This window comes from Galleria mellonella, unplaced genomic scaffold (assembly GCF_026898425.1).
Source record: "Galleria mellonella isolate WM207_F2 unplaced genomic scaffold, CSIRO_AGI_GalMel_v1 utg117, whole genome shotgun sequence".
In the NCBI taxonomy this organism is placed as follows: Eukaryota; Metazoa; Arthropoda; class Insecta; order Lepidoptera; family Pyralidae; genus Galleria; species Galleria mellonella.
The window spans coordinates 5,575,917-5,601,063 of NW_026441980.1; the positions used below are offsets into that span (position 1 = coordinate 5,575,917).

The 25,147-nt window shown below is 33.3% G+C and overlaps 1 protein-coding gene and 1 long non-coding RNA gene across 5 annotated transcripts in view; one reads left to right on the top strand and one right to left on the bottom strand.

Annotated features, from left to right (window-relative positions):
• LOC113511792 (afadin) overlaps positions 1–23,581 on the bottom strand; it is an 87,238-nt gene extending 63,657 nt beyond the window's left edge. Inside the window, exons 1-2 of one of the 3 annotated variants that reach the window (XM_052896795.1) lie at positions 23,180–23,576; positions 1,442–1,588 (exon numbers count right to left, since the gene is read on the bottom strand). In XM_052896795.1, coding sequence (XP_052752755.1) covers positions 1,442–1,549 — 108 coding nt within the window. In that variant the 5' untranslated portion in view covers positions 1,550–1,588; positions 23,180–23,576. Of the gene's footprint in view, positions 1–1,441; positions 1,589–23,179 lie in introns of all 3 variants that reach the window. The other 2 variants (XM_052896790.1, XM_052896803.1) reach the window with 2 other exon arrangements.
• On the top strand, positions 3,292–7,202 carry LOC128201102 (uncharacterized). Of its 2 annotated transcripts, none has more exons than XR_008253068.1 (4): positions 3,292–3,497; positions 3,703–3,848; positions 4,906–5,092; positions 6,715–7,202. It is a non-coding gene; the product is annotated as an uncharacterized LOC128201102 (long non-coding RNA). The 2 variants fall into 2 exon arrangements; XR_008253069.1 differs by having other exon boundaries at positions 4,906–5,015.
• Positions 23,582–25,147: the final 1,566 nt, after the last annotated feature.

A 25,147-nucleotide genomic window follows, 5' to 3' on the forward strand; every position in this document is an offset into this window, starting at 1 on the left:
ATAAGACGCGAAATCTACTGAATTAGTGAGAGGAAGTTCTTGATGGTGTTGCAGCTGCAAGTGAAAAATTAAACGATAAAACCATAAAATAAAAGGTGACATTTTATCCAGGTGTTCATAATTTAACTTTGACGGTCATATATAGAAATAGCAACAGTGTGGTCTAGCAACTTACTATTGTTTTTAATAGGCAAGCTTTTTATGTAAGGACAACGTATGTTCAAGCGCAAAGTGAATTATTATTTTAAGTAATGAGACCAGGTGAATTGAAATAATGAGTAACCAAGTACTTGAGATAGGAATTGTTATTCTATGAAATATGTATCCCAGTTATTAACGCGTGCCGTACGCACCTGCGCAGACTGCGCACACAGTCATAACGCTTCCTCACGAGAATTATCAGTGCATTCATGAAATAAGATAAACGTAAGAGACGAAAAAAATGTAATGTAGAATTTAATATTAATAATTAATATAAGATAAAAATGCAAAAATGAGTTTCATTGTTGCTTTTTAGTGTATTAACCACAGAATAAGTAATCATTAAATTGCGTTAACTATTCAAATTCTTTTTTTAAAAACTTAAATTCGAACTGTGTGCAAATTAGTAATTTTTTTTAAATTAAAAGTAAAAAAGAAGATGGATATATATAAGAAAACATAAAACAAGACCTTAAACTTAGAACGAGGTGTCTGTAATTAGAAATTAAATAATGCAAGAACAACCAATTGTTCGCGATTGCAGCTATGCAACTAAAGAATAACATAATGTTTACATAAACAAAACAAACATTATTGAAATTTCTAGGTCTAAAACTACCTCAACGGGACAAGTAAAAGCTAAGACGAATGAGCTTATCACACTTATCGTATATGTGCAATATTATAAAAGTGATCGATGTGCAAGATATAGTGAGGATAAAGACCATCTGTACACAATTCTGTCTACCCACTCTTTACCAGACCTTGTTTAAATATATAGATAATTAATTGGATTTTATCACGATACACGAGTATTTATATTTTTGGAGATATTAATAATTTTAATCAATATGTATCAATTATGAAGAAAGATGTTATTGTATAATTGCACAGTAGATAGGTATGTAATTTAAAATTAGTTGATACTTCATCTAAATAATACAAGAGAATCATAAATAAATCAATAATACGATCTTGAAATCATTATTGTCGGTATTTATCTATAACTGCAAGAAAAGTAACCATATAACTTAAGAGGAGAATAAGTTTGAAGAAAGCCTAGCATTTTAAAACATATTCGGTTAGACTTTGTCTAACTAGAGTCAAGAACATGAACGGTCTACGGCTGGCCTGTACCTACTTAACAGCAGCAGTGCAATCATTGCATACAATGCAATATTCAGAAGCAATGATTCAACGATTAATATTTTACGAGTACGTATTTATAAGAGTAACCAACCTCATTTGGTTCGCTAAGCTCGAACAGGTCGAGACGGTTAGCGTTCCACTGCTGGATCATGTTGCGGAGCGCTTCGCGCTCTAGCATACGCTTGTCGGCCGCGTCCATCGCGTCGCGTCGTGTCGCGTGTCACCGCATGAAGTTAACCTGAAACACCACAACCACAATTATCAACCATCGTAATATATAAAAATACCGTGTCGCGATGTTCGTTTACGCTAATCATCAAAAGCATAACCGATTTCAATATTTTGTAAATGTGGATTGTTTGCTTATATAACTTAATTATGAATTGTAACCTTATTAATGGTAGTCGTATTGAGGTAGAATAGTTTTTACAGGGCGCAAAACGACGTTTGGCAGGTCAGCTAGTTACACTATTAAGTAAAGTAGTAAACTTTTTAGATTTTTTTTTATACAACTTAGAATGGCAAACAAGCTGACGGCCCACCTGATAGAAAATGTTAACCGTCGCCTATAGACATGAGCAGTACCATGGACATAACAGGGTATACTGTTTCGCCCATGATACCCCCCCATGCGTTGCCATTCCTGAGGACTCAGGTGTTATTCCTCTGTACCCAGTAAATTCACGCCATATCCCACCCTTCAAACCGAAACACAGCCATGCAAACACAGCTGCTTCATGGTCGAAACACGAATGGGACTAAGGTACCCAAGCAATCGACTTTTGTACAAAGTCTCCCTCTGGTAGTTTTTAAATACTAGCTCAAACACAGATAAATCAAGGAAAAATAATTCTATTATATGATACTAGCTATAACCCGCGGCTTTACCCACCTTTAATCCATTCTAATCAGTTCAGTGGTTTTTACGTAAAAAAAAATCCATTTATACATTCTTATAAATTCCCGCACTTATTACATTAATAGGATTAATATTGTCACAGCGTGATCAATTAACATACTAAAGGGTGGAACTGTTCCCAATAGGAACCTACATTGTAACTTATGTTATATTGTAGAGGGTGCTAATAGTAGTTGGCAGAACAGATGTTAGCTCTAACACACATTTTTTTTAAATCCATCATTCAAAATTTTCACTTTTATAATGCGGTTTTTTTAATGGGTAATAATGGAATGGTAACGCAGCCTGTGCAATAAGTATACACTGGCGGAGCACTAATGAGAGATGATAGATGAGGATGAAACAAGATAGTTGACATAGTTTAGTAAATGTATAAAGAATTAATCAAGATTGTTTCCTGGGGGAACCACGTGGAGGTCGAACTGATAGGGTATATTGCTGGTAATAGAGCTATTAAATCCTCAATACTAACAATCTCTTCCCCCTACGCTTACCAACCCGCCTACCAAGCTTGACAACTACTGGCAAAACACTCCAAGGGGAGACGTATGTTCAGCAGTGGACAGTTAACGCTGCATATTATGATGATGAAGACCATTACGCTACCTAACTATTTAGTTCAGGAGTAAGTTGGAATTTCTAAATATTTTATACTATAATATTGGAATAGTTTTCTTCCTTATGTAGGAAGAAGAACAATGTATTCTGCAAATGTCAAGTTAGTCAAGTAATTGACACGGTGGGTCTACACAAATAACACTCAAGAATTTAGCACATTAATAGTAAATAACCAGGGTTAAATAAACCCCGTAATTATTTTATAGGAATCATTTAAAATTTTGTCCTGCAAAAAAGGACAGCAAGTTTAATCGTGATTAAAAATAATAGGGGACAACGTGAAACTAGAGCAAACTCTCTCAATTCCAACAAATACATGTGATTTGAGAAACTACTCCTTCCGAAAGTTGCTTAAAAATCAAAACACATATCAAAGCGGTCATTACTATCGGTTGTAGAGTTGTAGCACAGTCGTAGAAATGCACAATCGGAATGTGGACGTAAATGCGTTTCACCCAGTTAGTAGTTATTATTGTCGCTTTCGCCAAAATACAATCACGATGTGTCGTAGTTTTAGTTAAACGTTTGGGAAACTTCCGTAAACAAAAGACACAACAATTTGTAACGTGCACTTATATCTTTACGTGATACTACGTTTAAGATTTATATGGTGAGTTTTGGTAGATAACATCTTGAATCAAGTTTTGAAGAAATATAGAAAAGTTTTTTTCTTGTCTAATATAGATGTTAGTTGTTATACGGGACATCGTCCGTGTGACCAGGATATCATTATATTTATTGGTCAGAATAAAAACTTTACAGATATGAAAAATATGCAATATTTATTATTTACTACATAACTTTTCGATCCACAGACATATTAATTACAAAGCAATGTATCGCCCATTCGATGAAACATTCGATGTACGAGACTTTACATTTTCGGGTACATTCCATAGAAGGCATACGACGTCAGGTGAAATTTAGAAACTACCACAGGAAAATGAGAAAACAGAGACAAGTAAGTAGTAAGCAACCATAGCCAATATAGGCAATGTTTATTCATTATAAATTGACAAAAATGTAGTTGACTATTGGGCGATAAAGACCGATAGCACTAAATTGTACCTAAAAAATAATACCAGCTCTGCAACGTGTCTTATCTCTAATAATAATCCGTTACCTAAACAATGTTATTTCATACAGAATACAGATAAGAATATGAACAAAATGTAGTTCGGTTGTTATTGTCTACTAGTTAGGAAATTTAAATAAAAAAAAAAAAAAACTAATTTCATAGTTACCCTGTTGGGCGAAAGTCAAGTCTAATGTTAGCTGCTCTACCATGCTACAGACAAGATAAAAGATCATTCTATACTCTTATTTTATGGAATTACTGAGAAAACAAAAAAAAAAATTACAGCCCTAGTAAACAAAAATAATAAATAAAATCATGATAGTCAACTCACGGTGTTAACGTACTGAAGGTATGCAACACTATGTGTTATCTATGTCTTATTAAATTTACGAAACACCTATTAAGATATTTTATCAAGGACATAGATAACTAACAATACAATACATTAAAAAGCAATTACCTATAGGTACATTTTTATCCTATTTAGCTTATGCACATGGAACATTAACGAAAAAGAAACAGTATTGAAACGACTAGTCACTAATAGCTGGTATTCCGATACCTGTCATTTTCTTTCGGCGGTTCTGATTGATGTAACTGTCGTTGGTCGAAGTCCTCAATTTACGAAATATGTCGCTGAACCGAAAAAAAGCGGTGAAATTGTTGAATCAAACGCTGTGACTATGGTAACAGTTCGTGGATGGCAATCATAAATTGAGGTCATGCTGTGCTGTATAGGCAGATATATTTATCTGTTTCAGGCGGCTTGCTATGGCATAATAATTGGAAATGCGTTATGAGACAGAACAAATCACAAAACGTATAAAAAAATCAATATAAATAACTTTATTAAATAAATAAATAACTTTAATGTAATTAGAGTGTTTCATACACTATTTGATTTAATTGACTGTATAAAAGCAGATATGAATGTTTGTAGGGAATGAGTCAAGAACAGAACATAATGTACCGACCTAAAATATAAGAAAAATACCTAAAAGATAATAACAATGAGAAAGAGAGAGTACTATCAATAAATCGTGAATTCAGGTAAAACTAACACTACTGAATAAGGTCTGTTGGCCTTACATCGTGCAAGACTAAACAAGGTCATCAATCGCATATTGGTAACTATATATATATATATATATATATATAAATAAAAAAAATCAGGGGGGGAAAGGGATTGTTAGTAATGAAGACTGAGAATCTCATTGCTAGCAATATACCCAACCAGGTCGACCTCCTCGCGGTTCCTCCTGGAAACTATCATGGTTAATTCCTAATGAATTCATCATGATGGACTAACTGACCTGTTTTCATTCTCATTGATCACCCTTCACTGGTGCTCCACCAGCGTATCCCGTTAGCACAGGCGGGGTTACCATTCCATTTTCACCGATCAAAAAAAAATAGGGCATAGTGCTAGCAATGGGACTGTCAAACTCCATTGCTAACAATCCCTTTTCTCCCAGACTACATACATTATACCTTAGCTATCAAGTCTATGTTATGTCCAAAAAGTACGAAACTTTACATAACAAAATACATAATAATTTACCTAACAAAGATACTCAATCAAATAAATAGATTGTTGATTTTAGATCAATAAGGCGAAAATATAAGATAGATAACAGTAATATAGGCTTTGCTACTACGAACAGTTACGACAACCAGTGCTGTCATCAAAGTTTCATAAAAAGTAGTGATCAGAAATTTGTACTAAATTAAGAAATTAATTATCTGTAATTGTAATAATAATATTTATTGGATACTGTTGTAATTAGGTATTAACCAACTGGAAAGATATATCCTAGCACTCATTAATTTTGCACTTGGTCGATATGAAAACTGAAGTGATCTAAATTATCTTTGAAGGTAAATTGAACTAAGCAAAACAACGTGCCATGGTTAGTTAGTTAGCCTACAATCATTATGGCGGTCTTAAAGAGATGAATACACGAATAAGAAGTTTTTTTTGCAACAGTCCAAGTACCGATGGATACGAATGACATTACGTATTTAACTAGCGACACGTTACGGCGTCGTACGGCTTTACTATACTATGCATGTATTATATTATACATATAAACCTTCCTCTTTAATCACTTTGTCTGATGAAAAAACCAGCATTAAAATCCGTTGGGTAATTTGAAATATCTAAGCATACAGACAGCGGGAAACGAGTTTGTTTTATAGTATTTTATAACACCTCAGTCCTCAGGAATGACAACGCATGGGGGGTATCATGGGCGAAACAGTATGCTCTGTTATGTCCATGGTACTGCTCATGTCTGTAGGCGACGGTTACCACTTTCCATTAGTTGGGCCGTCAGCTTGTTTGCCATTCTAAGTTGTATAAAAAAAAACTATGTAAAGTTAATTGATGACGGACTAATGCATGTAAAGACTAACAAAAAATACTACAAATGGCATCGTATCAGCCTTTAACTGTCCACTTGCTGTACATAGGCCTCCTCCGTAAGGGGTTTTGCCAACAGTGGCCACGCTTGACGGGCGGGTTGACAACTGTAGTTAGGCTTTGTAGATATTTTCAGAGCTGCTACCCATCTCTCGACCGTTAAATTTCCTTAGTCTCCTCTTTTACGACACTACCGGGAAAAGAAAGTGATGACCCATTCTATGCCGGGACCACATGGATTATACAAACGGTACATAACAATCATAATAACAGTATTACCGTTACCAGTAAAAAAGTTAGTATACGCACACAAACAAATTGTTACAGATATATTGAACTACAAATGCAGATGCGATCTCGTCAAATGAGGTGTCTGATGATATAATCGCCAGAGTATTTTAAAATTATAACAAAAAGTTAGCAAATCAGTAAAACCGTCAGAGGTGGGCGGCTCTGGCATACATCATGCGCTGGCGCACCTACACATGCACACAGTATTTATAACGTAAACATATGGCCCGCCTGTACTAGACCGACCAACACCAATGGCAGTAAATTCCTACCTCTATACTATCGCTGAATAAACATTTGGGAAGTTTATGGACAATCAAGCAGGTGCAATATTTAAACAAATTCATCAATATGTCCAGAATACAAAACTCGTAAATATGGTCATAAAAATTAGAAAATAATCCTGTTCTAAACGAATATTCTAATTTCAAATTTAAATTTCTATTTAAAAACTTATTGTTTTATCAGCTACATAAAGGTATAAGTACCTACCCACATTAGTAATGATAAATGTTGTAGTCTAAGATATACGAGGTTTGTCCGGAAAGTACGTATAAAAGTTTTTTAAAAATTTTATTTTACAATTATTCAGGTAAATCAATTTTATCCCCTTCAAAGTACTCCCCCTGTGACATAATGCACTTGTGCCAACGCCGTTTCCACTGTGAGAAGGCTCCTTGAAAGTCCTCTGGTTGTAGGTTTCTCAGCTGCCCCGTCGTAGCTTTTTTTATCTCATTTATGTCCCCCAAATGCCGCCCCCGAAGTACCAATTTGGTTTTTGGGAACAAGAAGAAGTCACACGGGGCCAAATCCGGCGAATAGGGGGGTGTTCGGTCACCGTAATGGAATTTTTACTCAAAAACTCACGGAACGATCTTGGCGCAAATTTTTTTCATTTGAAGTTCGTTTCTTAGAATTTCGTGGACCACGGTTTTGCCCAAATTAAGCTCTTCAGCCACCTGTCTGACCGTTAAACGACGGTCCCCATTAACACAAGTTCGAATTCTTTCCACGTTTTCGTCGGAATGTGAAGTGGAAGGACGTCCTGAACGTGGGTCATCTTGAACGCTTTCTCGGCCCTCTCTGAATCTTTTTAGCCACTTGTGGACGGTTGGTTCCTTCACAGCATCATCCCCATAAACTGTTCTGAGATCGGCAAAAATTTCACGGCCATTCTTGCCGAGTTTCGAGAGAAACTTGATTACGACGCGCTGCTCTTCAACGGAAGCGGGCTCCATGCCGACGGGGTTTCGTTAAGAGGTAACTTCACAGATGGCGTGACAAGCCAGTTCGCACCGCACGGCGGTCAGACCAGAACTGAAGCATTGTTAGGGACATAAGGAAGGGGTCCTGCGCTTACCTGGCCTCCCCACTCCTCTTTCTCGCATTCCAGAACACTTTTATACGAACTTTCCGGACAGACCTCGTATAGGAATGCAATAAGATAAATGGGAGAAATAAACGAATCCTGAATGAAACAAGCTGTAGCATTGTATTGGTCATATAGCTTGATAATAAGTAGCTAAAAACTACTCAAGTGACCCCGTGCAAGCAAGTACAGTGCAAGTGCATACAGCTCTATATGTTTATGTGACATCTATGTAAAGCAGTCGATAAATTGTAATAATGATTATTATAAAATAAATGGAATGTGACGAAAACAATAAAATTATAATAATGGTAAAGCGTTATAAGTACTAGCTATCATATAAGCTTTCGTGTGTTGACAGATTTAGGTCGGAACTTGAAAGGGCAAGATAGCGCGACCGCTAACATTTGAGATAATAACGCCTTAGTCCTCAGGAATGAGAAGTATATGTATATGACCCATACGAAGGAAAGTATAAAATAAACAGGCTGATAAGATTGTTTGCATTTTCAGTAACACAGAAATAGTCAAGTATATGTTATATTCTCAAGTAGATACTAATTGTCTCATGTTTTAATGCTGTTTTAATTACATACAAAATTCGACTTGCACAAGCCATTGAAACTAAAATTCTGGATAAGGTATCTTGTTTTCATCTATCACGCCTTACATTCCAAAGCACATTCGTATTCGTGCTTGAACTGCTGATGAGTGATATATTTAATTCAAACTATTTTGGACTGTACGTCTATAAAGATAAAGTATTAAATGGTTATAATTCTTGATTATTTCCACAACTGCATAGTATACGTTTCGCATTGCCGAGAAACGTGTACCTATTTCAAATTTCATCCGAAACCAGTTTATTAGTGTTGGCCGTCAGTACAGAAACAGCAGCCAGCATTGTTATGATTCCGCTCGCTTCCGCTATTGCTGGCTGACGACTGCACCTTAGGGGTTATTACTCTATCACATACGTGTATATGATATCATAGATGCTACTGAGATATCATATCTAAAGGTTGGAGATATAAATAGAGAGGGAAATAAAAAGTGATTTCACTAGATTATTCCTAAACATGCAAGAACAAGATATTGTTACACTTTTTTATTAATGTAGAAAGTATACCATTAACTTCATAAATTAGTTTAGATATGATTCTGTTGTTTTTGTTTTGTTTTGTATAGATGATATATCACAAATTGTGATAGTGTAATAAGCCCGATATTTCCATGACTTGTGCTCGGAACCGCGAACCGTTTGAAACGTGGATCGTTGACTTGTAAAAATAAACAGGCATCAGTTACCCCGGCACGTAAAGCGTTTAACCAACTGCAATACCATTCGCTTTTTGTTTTCGTTACAGCAATAAATCAAATCAAATTATAAATGATTTATGAGATTTTACCAGAATTAGCCATAAAAAATAAATAAAAATCTAATATTATTCAGGACTCCAGGTATTATTGAATGTCGTTTATTAATTTAATATAAATATACATATTTAAGTAGCACCAGTTGTTTGACAAATTATATGAAAGATAAAGCTATATCTATTGCTTAAACATATGAAAGCAACGAAACGAATCTTTTTATCTGCACTCTAAAGCAATATTTCGAAACTAAAATAAACAAGGAGTTGTCAATAGTGACGGAACTTCACGGTTGGTTGCCGACCTTGTCCCTTCCTGTGGCGGCGCCGGCGCACGAGTTAATCTTGCAGGCTAGATATACTAGCTGCAATTATTTCTATTAATAATAATAAATAAATATTATAATAATACATTAATCATAACATAGTTTAATATTAGTTTAATTCGTATGCAGTTACTACCTACCTTAGATTAATATTTGTCTTTAATGCACGCAACAGTTTAACTAAAGTAGCTTTGTAAATACTTAATACACGTATTACGATTGTTATTACGTTAATTATTGCTACAAAGTTTGAAAAATACGAAATAATATAAATAAAATCAATCCTGACTAATATTATAACTGTGAAAGTAACGAAGTTGCAGATAAAAGCTAGTACAGCTTAAAATTAAAATAGAAATGATAAATCTAAAAAGTTCAGTCTAGAAAGGGTACATGTACAAAAATTTTATAAATAATATTCATTACAATATCTAAACAAACGATGATTAATAACTGATAACAATATGCAAAAATCTTCAACTTATCCAGCGGCCAATATATTTTTATTAATATCCAGTTCCGATTTCTGGTTCCCAGAGAACAATAGAATTTGAAACAAGTATGCCACCCACACTAATCAGAAGTAAACATAAAACAGTCTAGTTTGTATTGAACAGGTTAATTCCGTTTAAGTGCAGCGTGGGAACATGTGAAGTTATATAATGACATGGGTGCAAAAACTGTGAACCGGCGACCCCTGCAGCAAGTGCATAGGGGCAGAACAAGTGGGCTCGACATTACACCACTTTTTAAAAATGTTACCTACACTTCGTCACAGTGTATTTGGTATGCGATAAACACTTGAGTTTTTAAACTCTTAGCTGTCGATGTTGCCTTAAAGATGCACACAGTTTGAAATGCTTTTCAAAAAATCGACCCCTGTGCCGCTTGAATAAAGGATCATCTGCTTGTCTTAACAAAATACTGTTGAAATACAGAATATGTACTGCAGAATACCTACTTAAATTGATTAAAAACAACTTATGCCCTGCAAGATACGTATCGAAAGTAATAATTTTATACCAATAGATTTTTTCTTAGCCTAATATTTTTCTACTTTTTTATGTATTGTTAAACCGCAGAACAATCTCATTTTGATATTATATAAACTCCTTGTAAGTATTTAGCTAATTTCTTTGTAGATCTGACGAAAAATGTGACAAAAAATAGCCAATTTTAATATAAGTATAGACAGATATTTTCAAAAACCTAGTGAATACTTCACTTAATAAACTTTCAAAATATTTTAAAATTACTTTATTCTTATTAAAACTCGAGTTTTATGTAGAGATTTTTCTAACGGTTCCAAAGCAAATTAGCGTGCAGTGCATACTGCTAGACGCCAGCAAAGACACGGATGCGACAACCACATAATCGCGTGCTCAGTAGACTCAAGTTACGGGAATCGTGAAACTCGATGTGTGCGATCCGGTTGATGATCGCAACTCGCACAGCCACACAGGCCTGAGAACTTAGTCCTCTTGTGTGAAGGCTCCCATGTCTGTTATGAAATACGACGGTACTGTTATAGTATGTCACGCAATACTAATTGACGACGCGGTGTCAATGTAGACTCCGACTCATCTCTGCAGTCGCAGCAGGTCTCCGCTTACAAATTCTCAACACATACTTTCTTTATCTCGGAGACAAAAGCTTTTAAACCGGTTCTTTTAATAGCCGCGCCCTCTTCTGTAAATGGTCAGCGAGAATTTAATCAAAATTATCACGGAGCTGCTAAAGCACAGAACCCTTAGTAGCTATTAGCAGTTATTTACGTTTATATTTTATTCCCATTACTTGTGTGAGTGTTAATATATAAAAAAGAACGATCAATTATCTATTTGATTACCTTAATGCTTATTAGATTGTGCAGCACGATAATGTATAACTTGTGATTTTGAAATCATTTCGGTATATATTTATTTGGGGCACCAACCAGATAGGTAGCCTTAAGTCATTATTAAAAAGTAAAAAAATGGTGTTGTTGGTAGAAATTTACATTCAATGAGCATTTTTAAACCTTCATGAACACTACATCTCATAAGTTATAATCTTAATTGACTTACTAATATCAAATATAGGTTAATTCAAACATATAGGTTCCGACTACACAGCAACTAGCAGCAACAAAAGCCACTAATTAGTCGACAGTTCCTCTAGTGTTGCTAACAATTGTCATCAAGTAAACTGCAAGCTCGTTTGTTCAACTTTCCATAAAAAAAAAAAGTTAATCCCGATTAAACTTCATAAATCTCTTATCTAAATCCAATTTTTTTATTAAAAAGGTCCATATTTGGACGATCATGCTATGCATTTGTATTATTGCATAATACAAATATAAATCATAACCGCGTATATAACGTAAGCGTTGGCATTGCAATGAGTGGAATACAAAGATACTAAGTTGAAGGCATGGATAATGACTCACGGAGAAGGCACGCGATACTCGCAGGTCAACCCACTAAGCTCCACCCTTCGTGACATTTCTTGCAAAAAACACACTGATATACTTACTTTTTTTTATTATTTTGTATATTAAGATTTGCTTTTTTGTCAATCCCAAATATCTTCTGTAATTTGCATTGAACCCAATTAATTTTTATATAATTATCTACCGTGAGAACTAGGTATGTAACTTTACAAAATTTAATTTTTGATGTAAGGACAGCTGTATAAAATTAAGAAATTCTGCAATAGGATAAGGTAGGTATTGTTTGAAATTTTTGTTAGGAGACATCACGGTATGTGCACCTGCTAATAACCCCGTACTAAATTACCGATGTGACTAATACAAAAATCGAATTACAAGAACACCGTTCTAAGAGCCGTGATGTGTCTCAGTTTGTCACCTACCATGACGAGGACCGTATTATTGCATTGAATTTAGCTAAAAAGAAACCAACTACCGTGGTAATATTAAATAACCATAGATTTAGAGAGTCGTCTGTTGGCAAAGTGATAGTAGGGCAATGTTAGTAGTTGGGTTTCGTTCCGGTGCGTCAGAGAGAGGACGAATCGTTGGCACGCCGCCGCCGATCGTGGTACTCAGTAGTGATTGCCACGTCTTCTAACTTGGTATCGAAGAGCGCCGACGAGGAGAAAAGTGTGACGCCGCCGTGTCCATTCGTGTTTGCGCTTGAACAAATAGTTGGCCGTGACCGGACGACGCGTTCACTCTCTACGAAAACGGGTTGGTGGAGCACGCTATCAAATTGCAGTGTAAATCGATATTTCGCGATTAACAACAAAATTCTGTAGATCATATCGTCAATACAGTAAATTTGAAGAACATACTTATTTGACATATTATACCGACTCGTACACGTACAAGGGGCGATTGGCGCCTGGCACGGAGTGCGCCATGCAACTTGAACAATTGGCCTCACGCTGTCTCCCTTCAGTTCAGAACCTGACACGGAACGTTTTATTTAGTCCTGATTTTGATACTTACACTTATACAGAAAAGCTTTTCAAATAATCATTCCAGTAAAAGCTCGATAAGACCACGCAAAACTACTACAACAAATTGGATGCGGTTTTCACTATTGTGTGCGTGAAGGTCTAACTTAAAATCTATAATAGTATATATCTTAATACACCATTCAGTAGTGGGTCTATTTCATTGGTTTTCTTACATCTGAAATTAATGCGTACGAAGTAGTGGGCATAATGTTATGTATAATAATTTACAACAGTAAATAAATTGTATATATTAAAAATGAAAATAATTAATGTTTTCAGGAATCAATTTATAAAATGTGATCTATTGATATCTTTAATACATGTTGAATAGGTCTATGTACTTATGCCAATTGAACGGATTATGCAACACTTTTAATTTTGAAACACTCCAAAATAGCAGACCATCCGCATAAGATAATCTCTAACAATACTGGTCTTGCGCCATTGATGTTCAAACAAAGCAAGATTCCATTACAAGCCATTGTTTACCAAATCCGTATTGCAAGTCAGTGGTTAAGTGTTAAATAATACAGGTAGATAATAGACGAAAGTGAATACCATCTAAATTGCATCCAAATTACTTGATCTGTATCTTGAAAAGCGACAGCAATTAGCAATAACTATTACGTCTCAAATTACTGCAATTAAATTTACGTTTACAGCACAGCAAACAATCTAATCGGATGTAAAAGAAATCAATACAAGGGCTTGGTTATTGGATTAACTATTTATATATTATATACGTATGCAACTTACCATATAGTTGTCACTGAGCCATTGACACAGAAAAGTAACATCATTGGCTGTATTGGATCAATGATATTTTAGTTCAAACAGTACAGTATAATTTGTAGGTTCAATTAATGCCACGCACACAATGATAAGGATATTCTAAAATGCAATTCAAAATAGCAGATAATAGGAAGATAAAAACAGGTCACAGACGTAGCTATAATATTAATATAAATTACTAACGATCTGCCCCAACTTCGCACGAGTAGATAGATAGAAAAATTAATTATAATTAGTAAATATTTTATATCAGCTTTTGATAAGTAAATTTCTAATAATTTGGGTGACATTACTATAATTTTCATTGGGACTTCATAATATAAGGCTATATATTATTTTAAAAAAAATTGTTATTAACTGATAATATAGCATTTTTTCTAAACTATATATTTATAATAAGGGGGCAAATGAGCATGTGGTTCACCTGATGGTAAGTGACTATGTAGATTTGTTTATATAAATGGATTTTTAGAATCTGTTAAATACTTTTGAAGTTTATCCATTTAAACAAACAATCTAATCTATCCTCTTTATAAAACTAGTATAGATAGCCGTATGTTTTCTATACAAATTTTGAATGGCCATATATGGCGGTATTATAGTTTAACTTATTCAAAGAGGTGTAGACGTTTTTTACTCGATAATATTTAAACGATTGAACGGATTTAAATGTAATGAGACAAACTAATGCACTAAAATAATACTTTATATCCTAAATCAAGCTAGCGAAGTCGTGAGATACAGTTACGATTTAATAAAAAATACACATGTGTTATATGTAACTACTACGAAAATCTGTTTTTGAGTATGCATATTGATAATATAAACAAACATAATCACGCTCGAGCAACTCGACGCTATCCATTCATGAATGTTCGCTCAGTCGACGTTTTACTACAAAAATATTTGTATTATGTACAAATGTTAGTTTAGAGAGTGAGCATAGTAGGTATCTACTAGGTATGCGGTCAGTGTAGCTTGTTGCACGCAGCAGGCGCGTTCCACTTGCAGCCTAATTGAATTAGAAGCAATCGTCTCTGACGATGTACTGCGCCAATGCTGGTACCGCCCTCCTCATTCGCTCGCCCTAGGGTCATTGTTTCCCCCACACCCAACATACACGTATAATTAACAACTATAGATGTGAACATCTCCATTCAATCGTAGGTAGGTCTCTCAATAATTATCAATATTTAACGCGTAGGTACTTACAAAAGAACATATGACTTTCTCTATTACATACTATTTTTCGTCTACAACTTCGTAGCCTTAGATATTGGAAATAGATCACCACTTCTAGATGTTGTATCAAAATAAAACATATAACAAATTTTAAGTTAGGCTTTAAGAACCCGCATTCAATTTGGTTTTCTATTTACATGACGCCACAACACACAAAAATTGTATTAAATACTGTTTTACTTTCTATTACTCTTTTATTAATCATATCAATTTTTTTTAATATAATCCAAATATATAAATATCATTACAACTTTATTATAATATATTAATAAAATATTAAAAATTATGACATACCTAATGTTAAGATACCTGTTTTAAGATTTGCATTTTGCATTTAAAATAACATCATTATCATCTAAATTCGTTTAAAAAATAATTCTAATAAACTTGTTGCTTTAAATTTCTATTTAACAACATAGGTAGTCATTATTGCGTTGCGAATTTACAATGCGAAATGTCACCCATCCACATTCTACATCGTCTCGGCGTCTCCGGCGTCATACGAGTAACCATTGCGGTAAAAAGCAACATGATCCGAAGAAACAAACGAAAGCTTCTACGTAGCTCATAAAACTGGTTGTTAGTTAAATAGCACTGTCTGCAATAGGGCACTGTGAAAGTTTTTACACGAAGCATATTAGAAAACTGCCCAGTACGCAGATATTTTTTTATCAACATTGCCTTATAAAAGTGTATTCTACTCCGCAAAAAAATTTTGCAATACAATTTTTAAAAAATACCAACAAACGATGAGATGTTTCATAGACATATTACAAAGAAAATATTTGAATTTAGAACGCAGTATCTTGTGTTTTCTTTCCAAAGGAGAATGGGCGCTTCGATCAACATAGAATTAATATAGAACCAACATTTGGAAGTAATTCCTAACAATTGCAAATTAATCATCGATATCGGTTCATAGTTGGCGATATAATCTAGAGGAAAAATTTTACCCTTTGTAATGGATAAACTCAACTATTACTCAACCGATTTTAAAATATCTTCCACCTATAAAAAGCTACATTATAATCAACGAGTAACGTACGTTACTTTACATTTTTTTTGAAAATTTTACCAGTGTAAAGTAACTAATCGTGTAACATAGCCACAAAAAGTAATTATACTGACGAATTGATAACCTAACAATCAGGGGGGAAAGGGATTGTAAGTAATGGAGACTGAGAATCCCATTGCTAGCAATATACCCAACCAGGTCGAAACTATCATGGTTAATTCCTGATGAATTCATCATGATGGGCTAACTGGCCAATTTTTATTCTCATCTATCACCCTTCACTGGTGCTCCGCTTGCGTATCCCGTTAGTGCAGGCGGGATTACCATACCATTTTCACCCAAAAAAAAAAAACCTAAAAATCATAACTCTGTCGTCCTCTGTCAATTATTAAATTTTTGTCATCCATAATATCTATGCGGAGATTCATTATTTATTTATAGTACTGTTTCTTAACCTAAGGGTGGCAATCCCTGTATGGACAAGGAGCGGTATTCACTATTCAGTATTACAGATGGTAGATATCACACTGTTTTCAATTAATAAGACCCTTTTTACTTTTAAGTTTTCAATAAATAGATATTTAAGCAAATTATTTTCTTATGATAATCGGAGTTTTCTTTATCTTACTTCATTCATCTTTTTCATTGTTACATTGTATAAAAAACCTTGTTACGTGTAAATGTTCACTCACGCTGATTTTCGAAATCGTCCTATCGAATTTAATAAAATTTTATAAATATGCATAGTTTGCTCCAACTTGAAAAATAAGATAGTTTTTATGCCGATAAGTGTTGTTGTCAAGACCTTATATCCGTAAAGCTGAGGCGCATCACTACTTGAAAGTTTAATAAAAGTGAGACCGCTTCATTAAAATTGTTGAGAAACGATGATGTAGGGAAAGAAACCAACTAGCTAAAGAGACGTGACTGTTTTAAAAACAAATGTACTGGTGCAAAAATACACTTGACCCCATGAGCGCAAACAAGCTTTCTTCGAAGCTGTCTTGTTTATTATTGTCAAACACGACTAGGAAAAATGTGTACGTAGAACTGATAGGGCACGAGAATATAACATTAACATAGTGTGATCAATGTGAAAAACTTTAGACGCATTTCTTTAGAAAAAGAAACAATGTTTACAAACAAGTCCACATAAAGTAAACACGAGGTGCAGAATATCAAAGAACAGTGAGCCTTTCTGTTGATAAAACGTCTCTAGTGAAACTGCCGTGAGAAAGTAAAAAGACGCAATCAACTAGAGAAAAGCGCACGGAAACCGTCAAGAAGTAGCCGGAGGCTTAATGGAGTATTTAAAAATTCAGGACGTCAGCCACAGCTCTGACCCACTGTTGAATTGGCTATTAACATCACTATTAACATAGTTTACGGAACTAAATGTTTCTCAATCAAAAATACTCGCCTGTCAGTAAAAAGTCCGAATAGGCATACCTTTATATTTATAGTGTGATTAGTATACGGGTGAAAGATTCGCCAGTTTGTATCATTGACTAGGGAATGTCAAAAATTACACTGATAGATTTTTAATACAAGTTCATATTAGCACTTAGAAAGAGAACCCAATTACTATTGAACTTAACTGTTTTAAAAAAGTTCAGATTAGACTAGACTCTACTTCTGGCTAAATTCTTGGCAAAGCAATCATGGTTTTAAATGAGTAAAAAGTCGTCCGGTTCTATCATGCAGCACTTCTTGTAGCACTTCGCTAATTCTTTCTTACAGTTACACTTTGACTGAATATTTAGCTAAACTATTTAGTATTTTCACAATAGATTCTTTTAGCTTATTATAAATGCAGCTGCAATATCTATTTCATTATATACATTATATTAACTTTTATTATACTCGCAACATACATGATTGAATCTAGTTGCTATTTATGATCATAAAAATTGCACCTGAAACTTCGCAATCATTATATTGAGTCAACTCACAGCGTCTCGTCTGACTCATTGTGGCAACGACCTGGTGTAGGTACCCGACCAAATCGCTAGCTATTTTGCTATCAACTTGAACGAATAAGTAGGTTGTACAAGAATTCGTTCTGATAAGATACACCATACAATTTTCATCTTTTTCATTGTTAGTATAAATAATAATAGAAATTCCGATGCGCTCACTTCAATAGGTACCTACGTGTGCAAACTCAGTAATCAAACAATAAAACATTAACATTCATATTTTATCCAATGGACTATACCTTCACGAAGTTCTGAAGTGTTCAACCTATATGAACAAACGCATAATACCATATATGTCTAATTAAAATGTAAAACTTGTTCACATTCAATTCAATACTACTTGGTTGGTACTATAGGGTAAGTACTTACCTACCTAGTTAGATAAATACACGATAGAGCTGGCACGTGTCACGTTTGTCGGTCGCCTTTAGGCTGTGATAACACCAAAGAGAGAGCGAGCTACGAAGGGAAACTCAAGGGAGTGAAGTCAAATCAACTGCGAGCCGCATCCCGCAGATATTCTTAGCAGGTACACTTCTCAATTAAGTTTTTTTTTAATTTTGGAACAACAACCCTTGCATAAATGTATATGACAGTGTAAATTTACACACACAATTGCGTTGAGTCACTTTAAGTAAATATATATATATATATATATATACATATACATACATACATACTATATTGGTAACGTGGGTAAAGACGCGGGTTATAGCTAGTATCTAAAAAGTTTACTACCTTATTTTAAGATATATGCTATGAATTGGACTGCATTTTTGCATCACACTATGCTAATCACAATACACTATTATATTATGTATGTATATCATTCCTACATCGCATAAATACGCATATACCTAGATCACATTATTTTATACCATAATTTAATCTGTACTATTAAAAGTCAGAGGCGACAAAAAATTTGATTTTCGTTAAAATTTTATAAAAATTTAAATTTGTCAGACTATTTGTTACAATAATGGCTGATAGGATTTGTACGAAATATTTAATTGGGTACGTATTTTATCCGAAAACGTTCAACAAGAAAATTTTAATACTACTTCTACTATTCAGGTAAAAGTCACCTAAATGGTGTCAATATCGATAATAATAAACTAGCAAAGTGCAAGTCGGACTTGTGTACTCAGGGTTCTGAAAAATTATACTTACTTAATAAAAAAATAAATTGCAAAAAAGAATTTGTTATGTAACTACAAATTTACAGTTTTCGAAATTTTATCTCTACTTGTGCTGTACGACATTGCTTCTTGACAAATTTCATGATTCTAGGTTAACGGGAAGTACTCTATAGGTTTTGTTTTGTTTGTAAAATATACACTATAAACTGTAGTATCCTTTGATTGCGTTGACTTATTAAATTTTATTTTTTTGCAACTTCAAGGAATCGATTAGGACTTGAATATTTGATATTAATTTCAGCTCGACACTATATATATACATACGTTATTGGGAAAAAGGACCTTAACAAACGCAAAACTAAGTGACTCTATAAGCGTTCCATTTTTCTTATTGAGGTATGAACTCTAAAAACATGTATATGGGTCAAACTTTTATTACCTTAATTTAAGCGTGTCTCATTGTATTCATTATTATTATTAAACTGTAAATTAAGTCACACATTAAGGGGTGGGGTGGAGTGTCACATGAAATGTGACATTGTATGACAAGGGTAGAAGTTTCGCGATTCGCGTTTCAAAATCTATATTAGCTATTAAATTACCAACTCAACAATTTCTAGATGTAAAATTGCAAAATATGTGATGTGAGAGTCTCACAAATAAAACCAGCTGTGACAAGGACGAGAGGGGGATCCAAAAAACATAAAATTCGTATGAAACATCATTTATGGATAACTCCTATAGATTACGACATAGACTAAGTCACGGCCTCTAAGTAATATATTACAGTGAACACTCTATATAAGCAATCTCTCTATAAGCAACATTTTTTATATTTTATTTATTCTACTCAGCTTAGTAAAAGAAACAAGTAAAAATATTTTCCAGATGGTATTTTCATACTCCTTTTTTCCCCTATAAGCAACTTTTCGCAATAAGAATTTTTTTATTGAATGTGATTCAAATAAAATGCTTATATAGAGTGTTCACAATAGTATCATTGGGGGGAGTGGGTTGCCAATAGCTAACACGCTTGGTTGACAAGTTGACAACGGCAGTTAGGTTTGGATGGTGTTTTGAGAATGACATTGCTGCCTACTCTATGACCATTAAGTTAGCAACTTAATGGTCATAGAGTAGGCAGCAACAGCAAGGTCATAGAGTAGCAGTACCAAGTATACTGACAATATATTTATCACATATTTAGAGTGAGGACAGGTGGGCTCTTTTTTTATGAGTTATAATGGAATGGTAACCCCATTTACATTATCAAGATACGCTGGCGGGACACCAGTGAGAGATGAAAAGACAGGTCATTGTAACGAATTCCATAAGAATTAACCAAGTTGGTTTCCAGAGGGACCTGCATGGAGGTCAATAATAGGAGTCTGATAAGGTGTTTTGTTAGCAATGGGTCGGGGGAAAGGGATTGTTAGTAATAGAGTCTAATAGTCCTATTACTAGCAATATACCCTCTCAGGTCGACCTCCACATGGTTTCCCCTGGAAACCATCATGTTTAATTCTTGTCGAATTCATCATGGTGGGCCAACTGACCTGCATTCATTCTCACCTATCATTTTCTACTGATACCTCGTCAATGTATACCAATAGTGTGGGTTTTGTATGTCAGCGAATCTTTGACGAATACATATTAAAAATTGCGAGAACAGAAGAGGAAGAAGTGGATATGGGCCTACCACCCTCATTCCTGAATCTCTTCTAGCTAGTTCGTCTGTGGCATCATTACCCTAAGATCCATTGTGCCTTCTTATCCATTGGAGGATAACTTGGTTATTGGAAGATATCTTATCCAGTGAATGGTGGCATTCAATCATTAATTTGTTTTTGTCTTGTTGTTTTATAATGCTTTTAGTATTGCTGCGCGATCAGATAAGAATCTAATGCCAATACCATTTATTCCTAGTTTATATACAGCTGCAGTAGCCTCGGTTATTGCTACACATTCACATTGGAATATTGAGCTGTGTACGCCAAGCGGTATGTGCATGTTTATATTAAGGTCTAAGGAAAAGACTCCGGCTCCTGAACCATTCTCAGTTGTGGAGCCATCTGTGTATATGCATAATTCATGTACACCAGATTGGCCCTTTTCCTCTTCTTTTATATGTTTTAGAGTACAAAGGCGCCTTTTTAATAGGCTAGGCCCCCCTAAAAAATAATCTTAAATACACTAATAATTAAGTTTGGTGTCAATGTTCCCTTAATTCATGAATTGTCTACAATCATGTTTTTTGTTTTAACATTTTGTTAATTACCTACATATTGTGTATTTATTATTATTATTATTGAGAAATTGGCTTACTCAGGCAGAAAAACCTATAACATTACAACCATGGTGATCTATAGTACTTGCCCTTCTTTCAAGTTTGCTGCAAATTTTTGTCAGTGATAGAAATTTTAAGATATTTTTAGTGGTGATGTTTTTTATGTATTTAGGATATAAAGTGTATATATACATATGCATAAAATATGTTCATAAAAAAAACCAAATCTTTTTGTATTATGGATAAAATCTTATTATGCTGACCCCAAATGATTGGGATAAGGGTAGGAAGATGATGATATACATATGCATGAGTAGGCTGCAGTCACAAATTACGTGCTGTTTCCATTTCTACTATACATATTATGTCACAGAAAGTCATAATAATTTATTTCAAGTTTTTAATTTATATGCCTTCCTATTTTCTTATTGCTTTAATATTTACTTAATAGTCTTTCTAATAATTATAATAGTAGTATTATAATAATAATAGTAGTATAATATTTTAATAGTAGGAAGATGATGAGTCTTTCTGTTCAAATCCAACATCCAATTAAGCTAAAGTTTAACATACAATGTACTTACATGCTTAGTGACAATACAATGTAACAAAACCATCAAGCTGGTCTAAAATGGAAGATGGCTATAGGAAACTTCTAAACTTATACATGAAAATAAATCCTATGTGTCCAAACCAGCCTATGGTTTGATTTTTCTTAAAGAGAGATGGAGTTTTTTTACTATATAATTTAGTTTTATTAATAAAAGTTAGTTAATAAATTCTTATTTTTACTTTATTTTTTTACCTTTTAATGCACAATAAAAAAAAAAAACATTTTTACTTTGAAGCTTAATTTTTATTCAAAAGTGTGCTAAAGGGAGTACTGTGTATTTGATTTAACATATTTTTGCAAATACAGTATTTTTGCACTGAGATCCATCAAAACCTAAAATAATGTATTTTTTTATGGAATTTAGAATGGCAAACAAGCTAACAGCATAATTGATGGAAAGTAGTAACAGTCGTCTATAGACATGAGTACATGTATAGTTCATGGTACTGCATGAACATTACAGAGTATACTATTTTGCCCATGATACCCCCCATGCATTGCCAATCTTGAAGTTATATATAAGGAGATACTAAGTTCTAATCACTTAAAAATATGTTATGAACCCCTTCTACAATCAATGTGGAGCAAATATGTCTTAAATACTACTTTTATTTCTATTTCTAAAAAACAACACTACTACTTTATAAACCTATGCCAGAACTGAATAAGATCCAATAGGAAGTTAATATAAAAAATAAATGTGGTTCTTTAGTAATGAAAAGATTATGACAGGTATTTAACAAACAAATATTATCAAGAACATTATAAAGATATGATAAAACATGATCATACAATCACGTTGACAGAGTAATGACAACATACCTGAACCTGTATACCTATCATTTATATATACTTACACATACAAATTAATAGTAAAACAATTTTATTACAAAACTATACGAACCTGTTAAATAATGATCACGTAATCCATACAAACACAATGTGCATACACATAATATATCTGGATTAAAATAAAGAAAATACTATCACTTTGTTAAACTTAGCCAACTTTGATGTTACTCAAAAACTTAGAAGGCACTATCATATCACATTTCAAAGTCAATATTACTCATTACACTGTGTTAAACCAAATTTACGCATTTAAAGTAATAAAAATTATCACAACATAACGACAAATAAATTATTTTTAAATGATAAAATTCAACGTACAAGGATAGAATCATATACACTAGAATGACGCAAACATAAAACAACAAACTTCACGGAACTTTGAAGCATAGAAACGGGAAAAGGAGGCAGCACAAGCACTCCAAAGCCCAAAACAATCCACATAGAATACCATTGAATCCATCGCTCAGACTCGTACTCACTCGCAGGGTTACCAGATGTGATTTTTTTATTTTTACCCAAAAGTCAAATATTTTACTATTATTTATACATTAAAAATTTTTCAATTTTTTAAAAATTGCTTCAGAATTTCGTATCAAGAAAAATTTTTACCCAAATTGCAAAAAAGTACCCAATCTGACAACGTTATTCACTCGAGCTGTGCCGCAGACAAAAACATGGTGAGACCATAGATGTAGAATATAAAATAACTATAATAAGAATAGTAATCTTAATTTATAATTGGATAGTTTTTTTATTGTTAAAACTCACAAACATATAATAATGAAACAAATAAGACAAGTTAAAAACTAATAACAAGGATTTGCGAAATATTTGGTTCTAGAACAATTTAAACATTTAAATAGAGAATACTATTAACATTTTGTTAATAATAGAATCTGTAATCTAGTAAAGTTTTTTAATTTATCGGTAATATGGAATTCCCTGTGTAGTTTTGTATGAAAATATATGTTTGTTTAAGCACACGTTTACAGGAATAACATATATTTTAAAAATGAAAATCATTTACGCGACCTCTGTAGAGCGATTTAGATATTAAAATTACTATGATGATTTAGTGTTTTTATCGCAAATAGCACAATTTGGCATAAAAAAAAATGCATTTAACCATTAGCACTTATAAAGCGATTGTGATACATTTATTTATATAGGTATATTTATTTATTTCTTCATAACTATATTATTTATAACGGGCAATCGTTCGTAAAATATTCGAACAATGAGATAGATTCAGAAATACCACACATGCATGGAATAAGAATAATATTGTAAGGCATTCTCTTTCTCAAGTCTAGATGCTTACAATCACATCCATAACCTCTGTCTACATATATTTCCAAAATTACAATTTTAATGTAATAGTTATTATATTAATATTAATCAAAGGCGGTTTTACTTGTAGTGCACACGGGCGATGCTCGCGATATCTCCTATACCATATAGCTTTATTCTCGGTGCCGGCGCTTTTAAGACGCTACATACCTTAAAAGACCATTTTCAGAACGTTATTCTCAGATAAGAGCTATAGTAAAAAATTGATAAAATATATTAAAATTTAAAATTATATATATATATATATATATATATATATATATATATATATATATATATATATATATATATATATATATATATATATATTATTCATACTAGCCGTTAGAACATCAAGAGGTTATAAAAATAATCATTATTATATGTATAATATTAAGTAGCGAGTCGTCCTGGTTTCGAACAAGTAGATAGAAGTATATAATTGTATTTTAAACTTACTTATTTTAAACGTACTTTATTTGGATCAATAGAAGATTACAGTTAGCTCATGTTGCATATTATAGTTAAATATATAGCCTCGTAGATATTTTTGTTTTTATTATAAAAATATAGTACATTACTTTATGTATCTAATAGTTTTTGCAGCGCACGCCAAATAATTACTTTACAGGCAAATATTTAATACTTTGATTATACTTATAGTGATTTTCGTAGTTCTTTTAAATTTTTT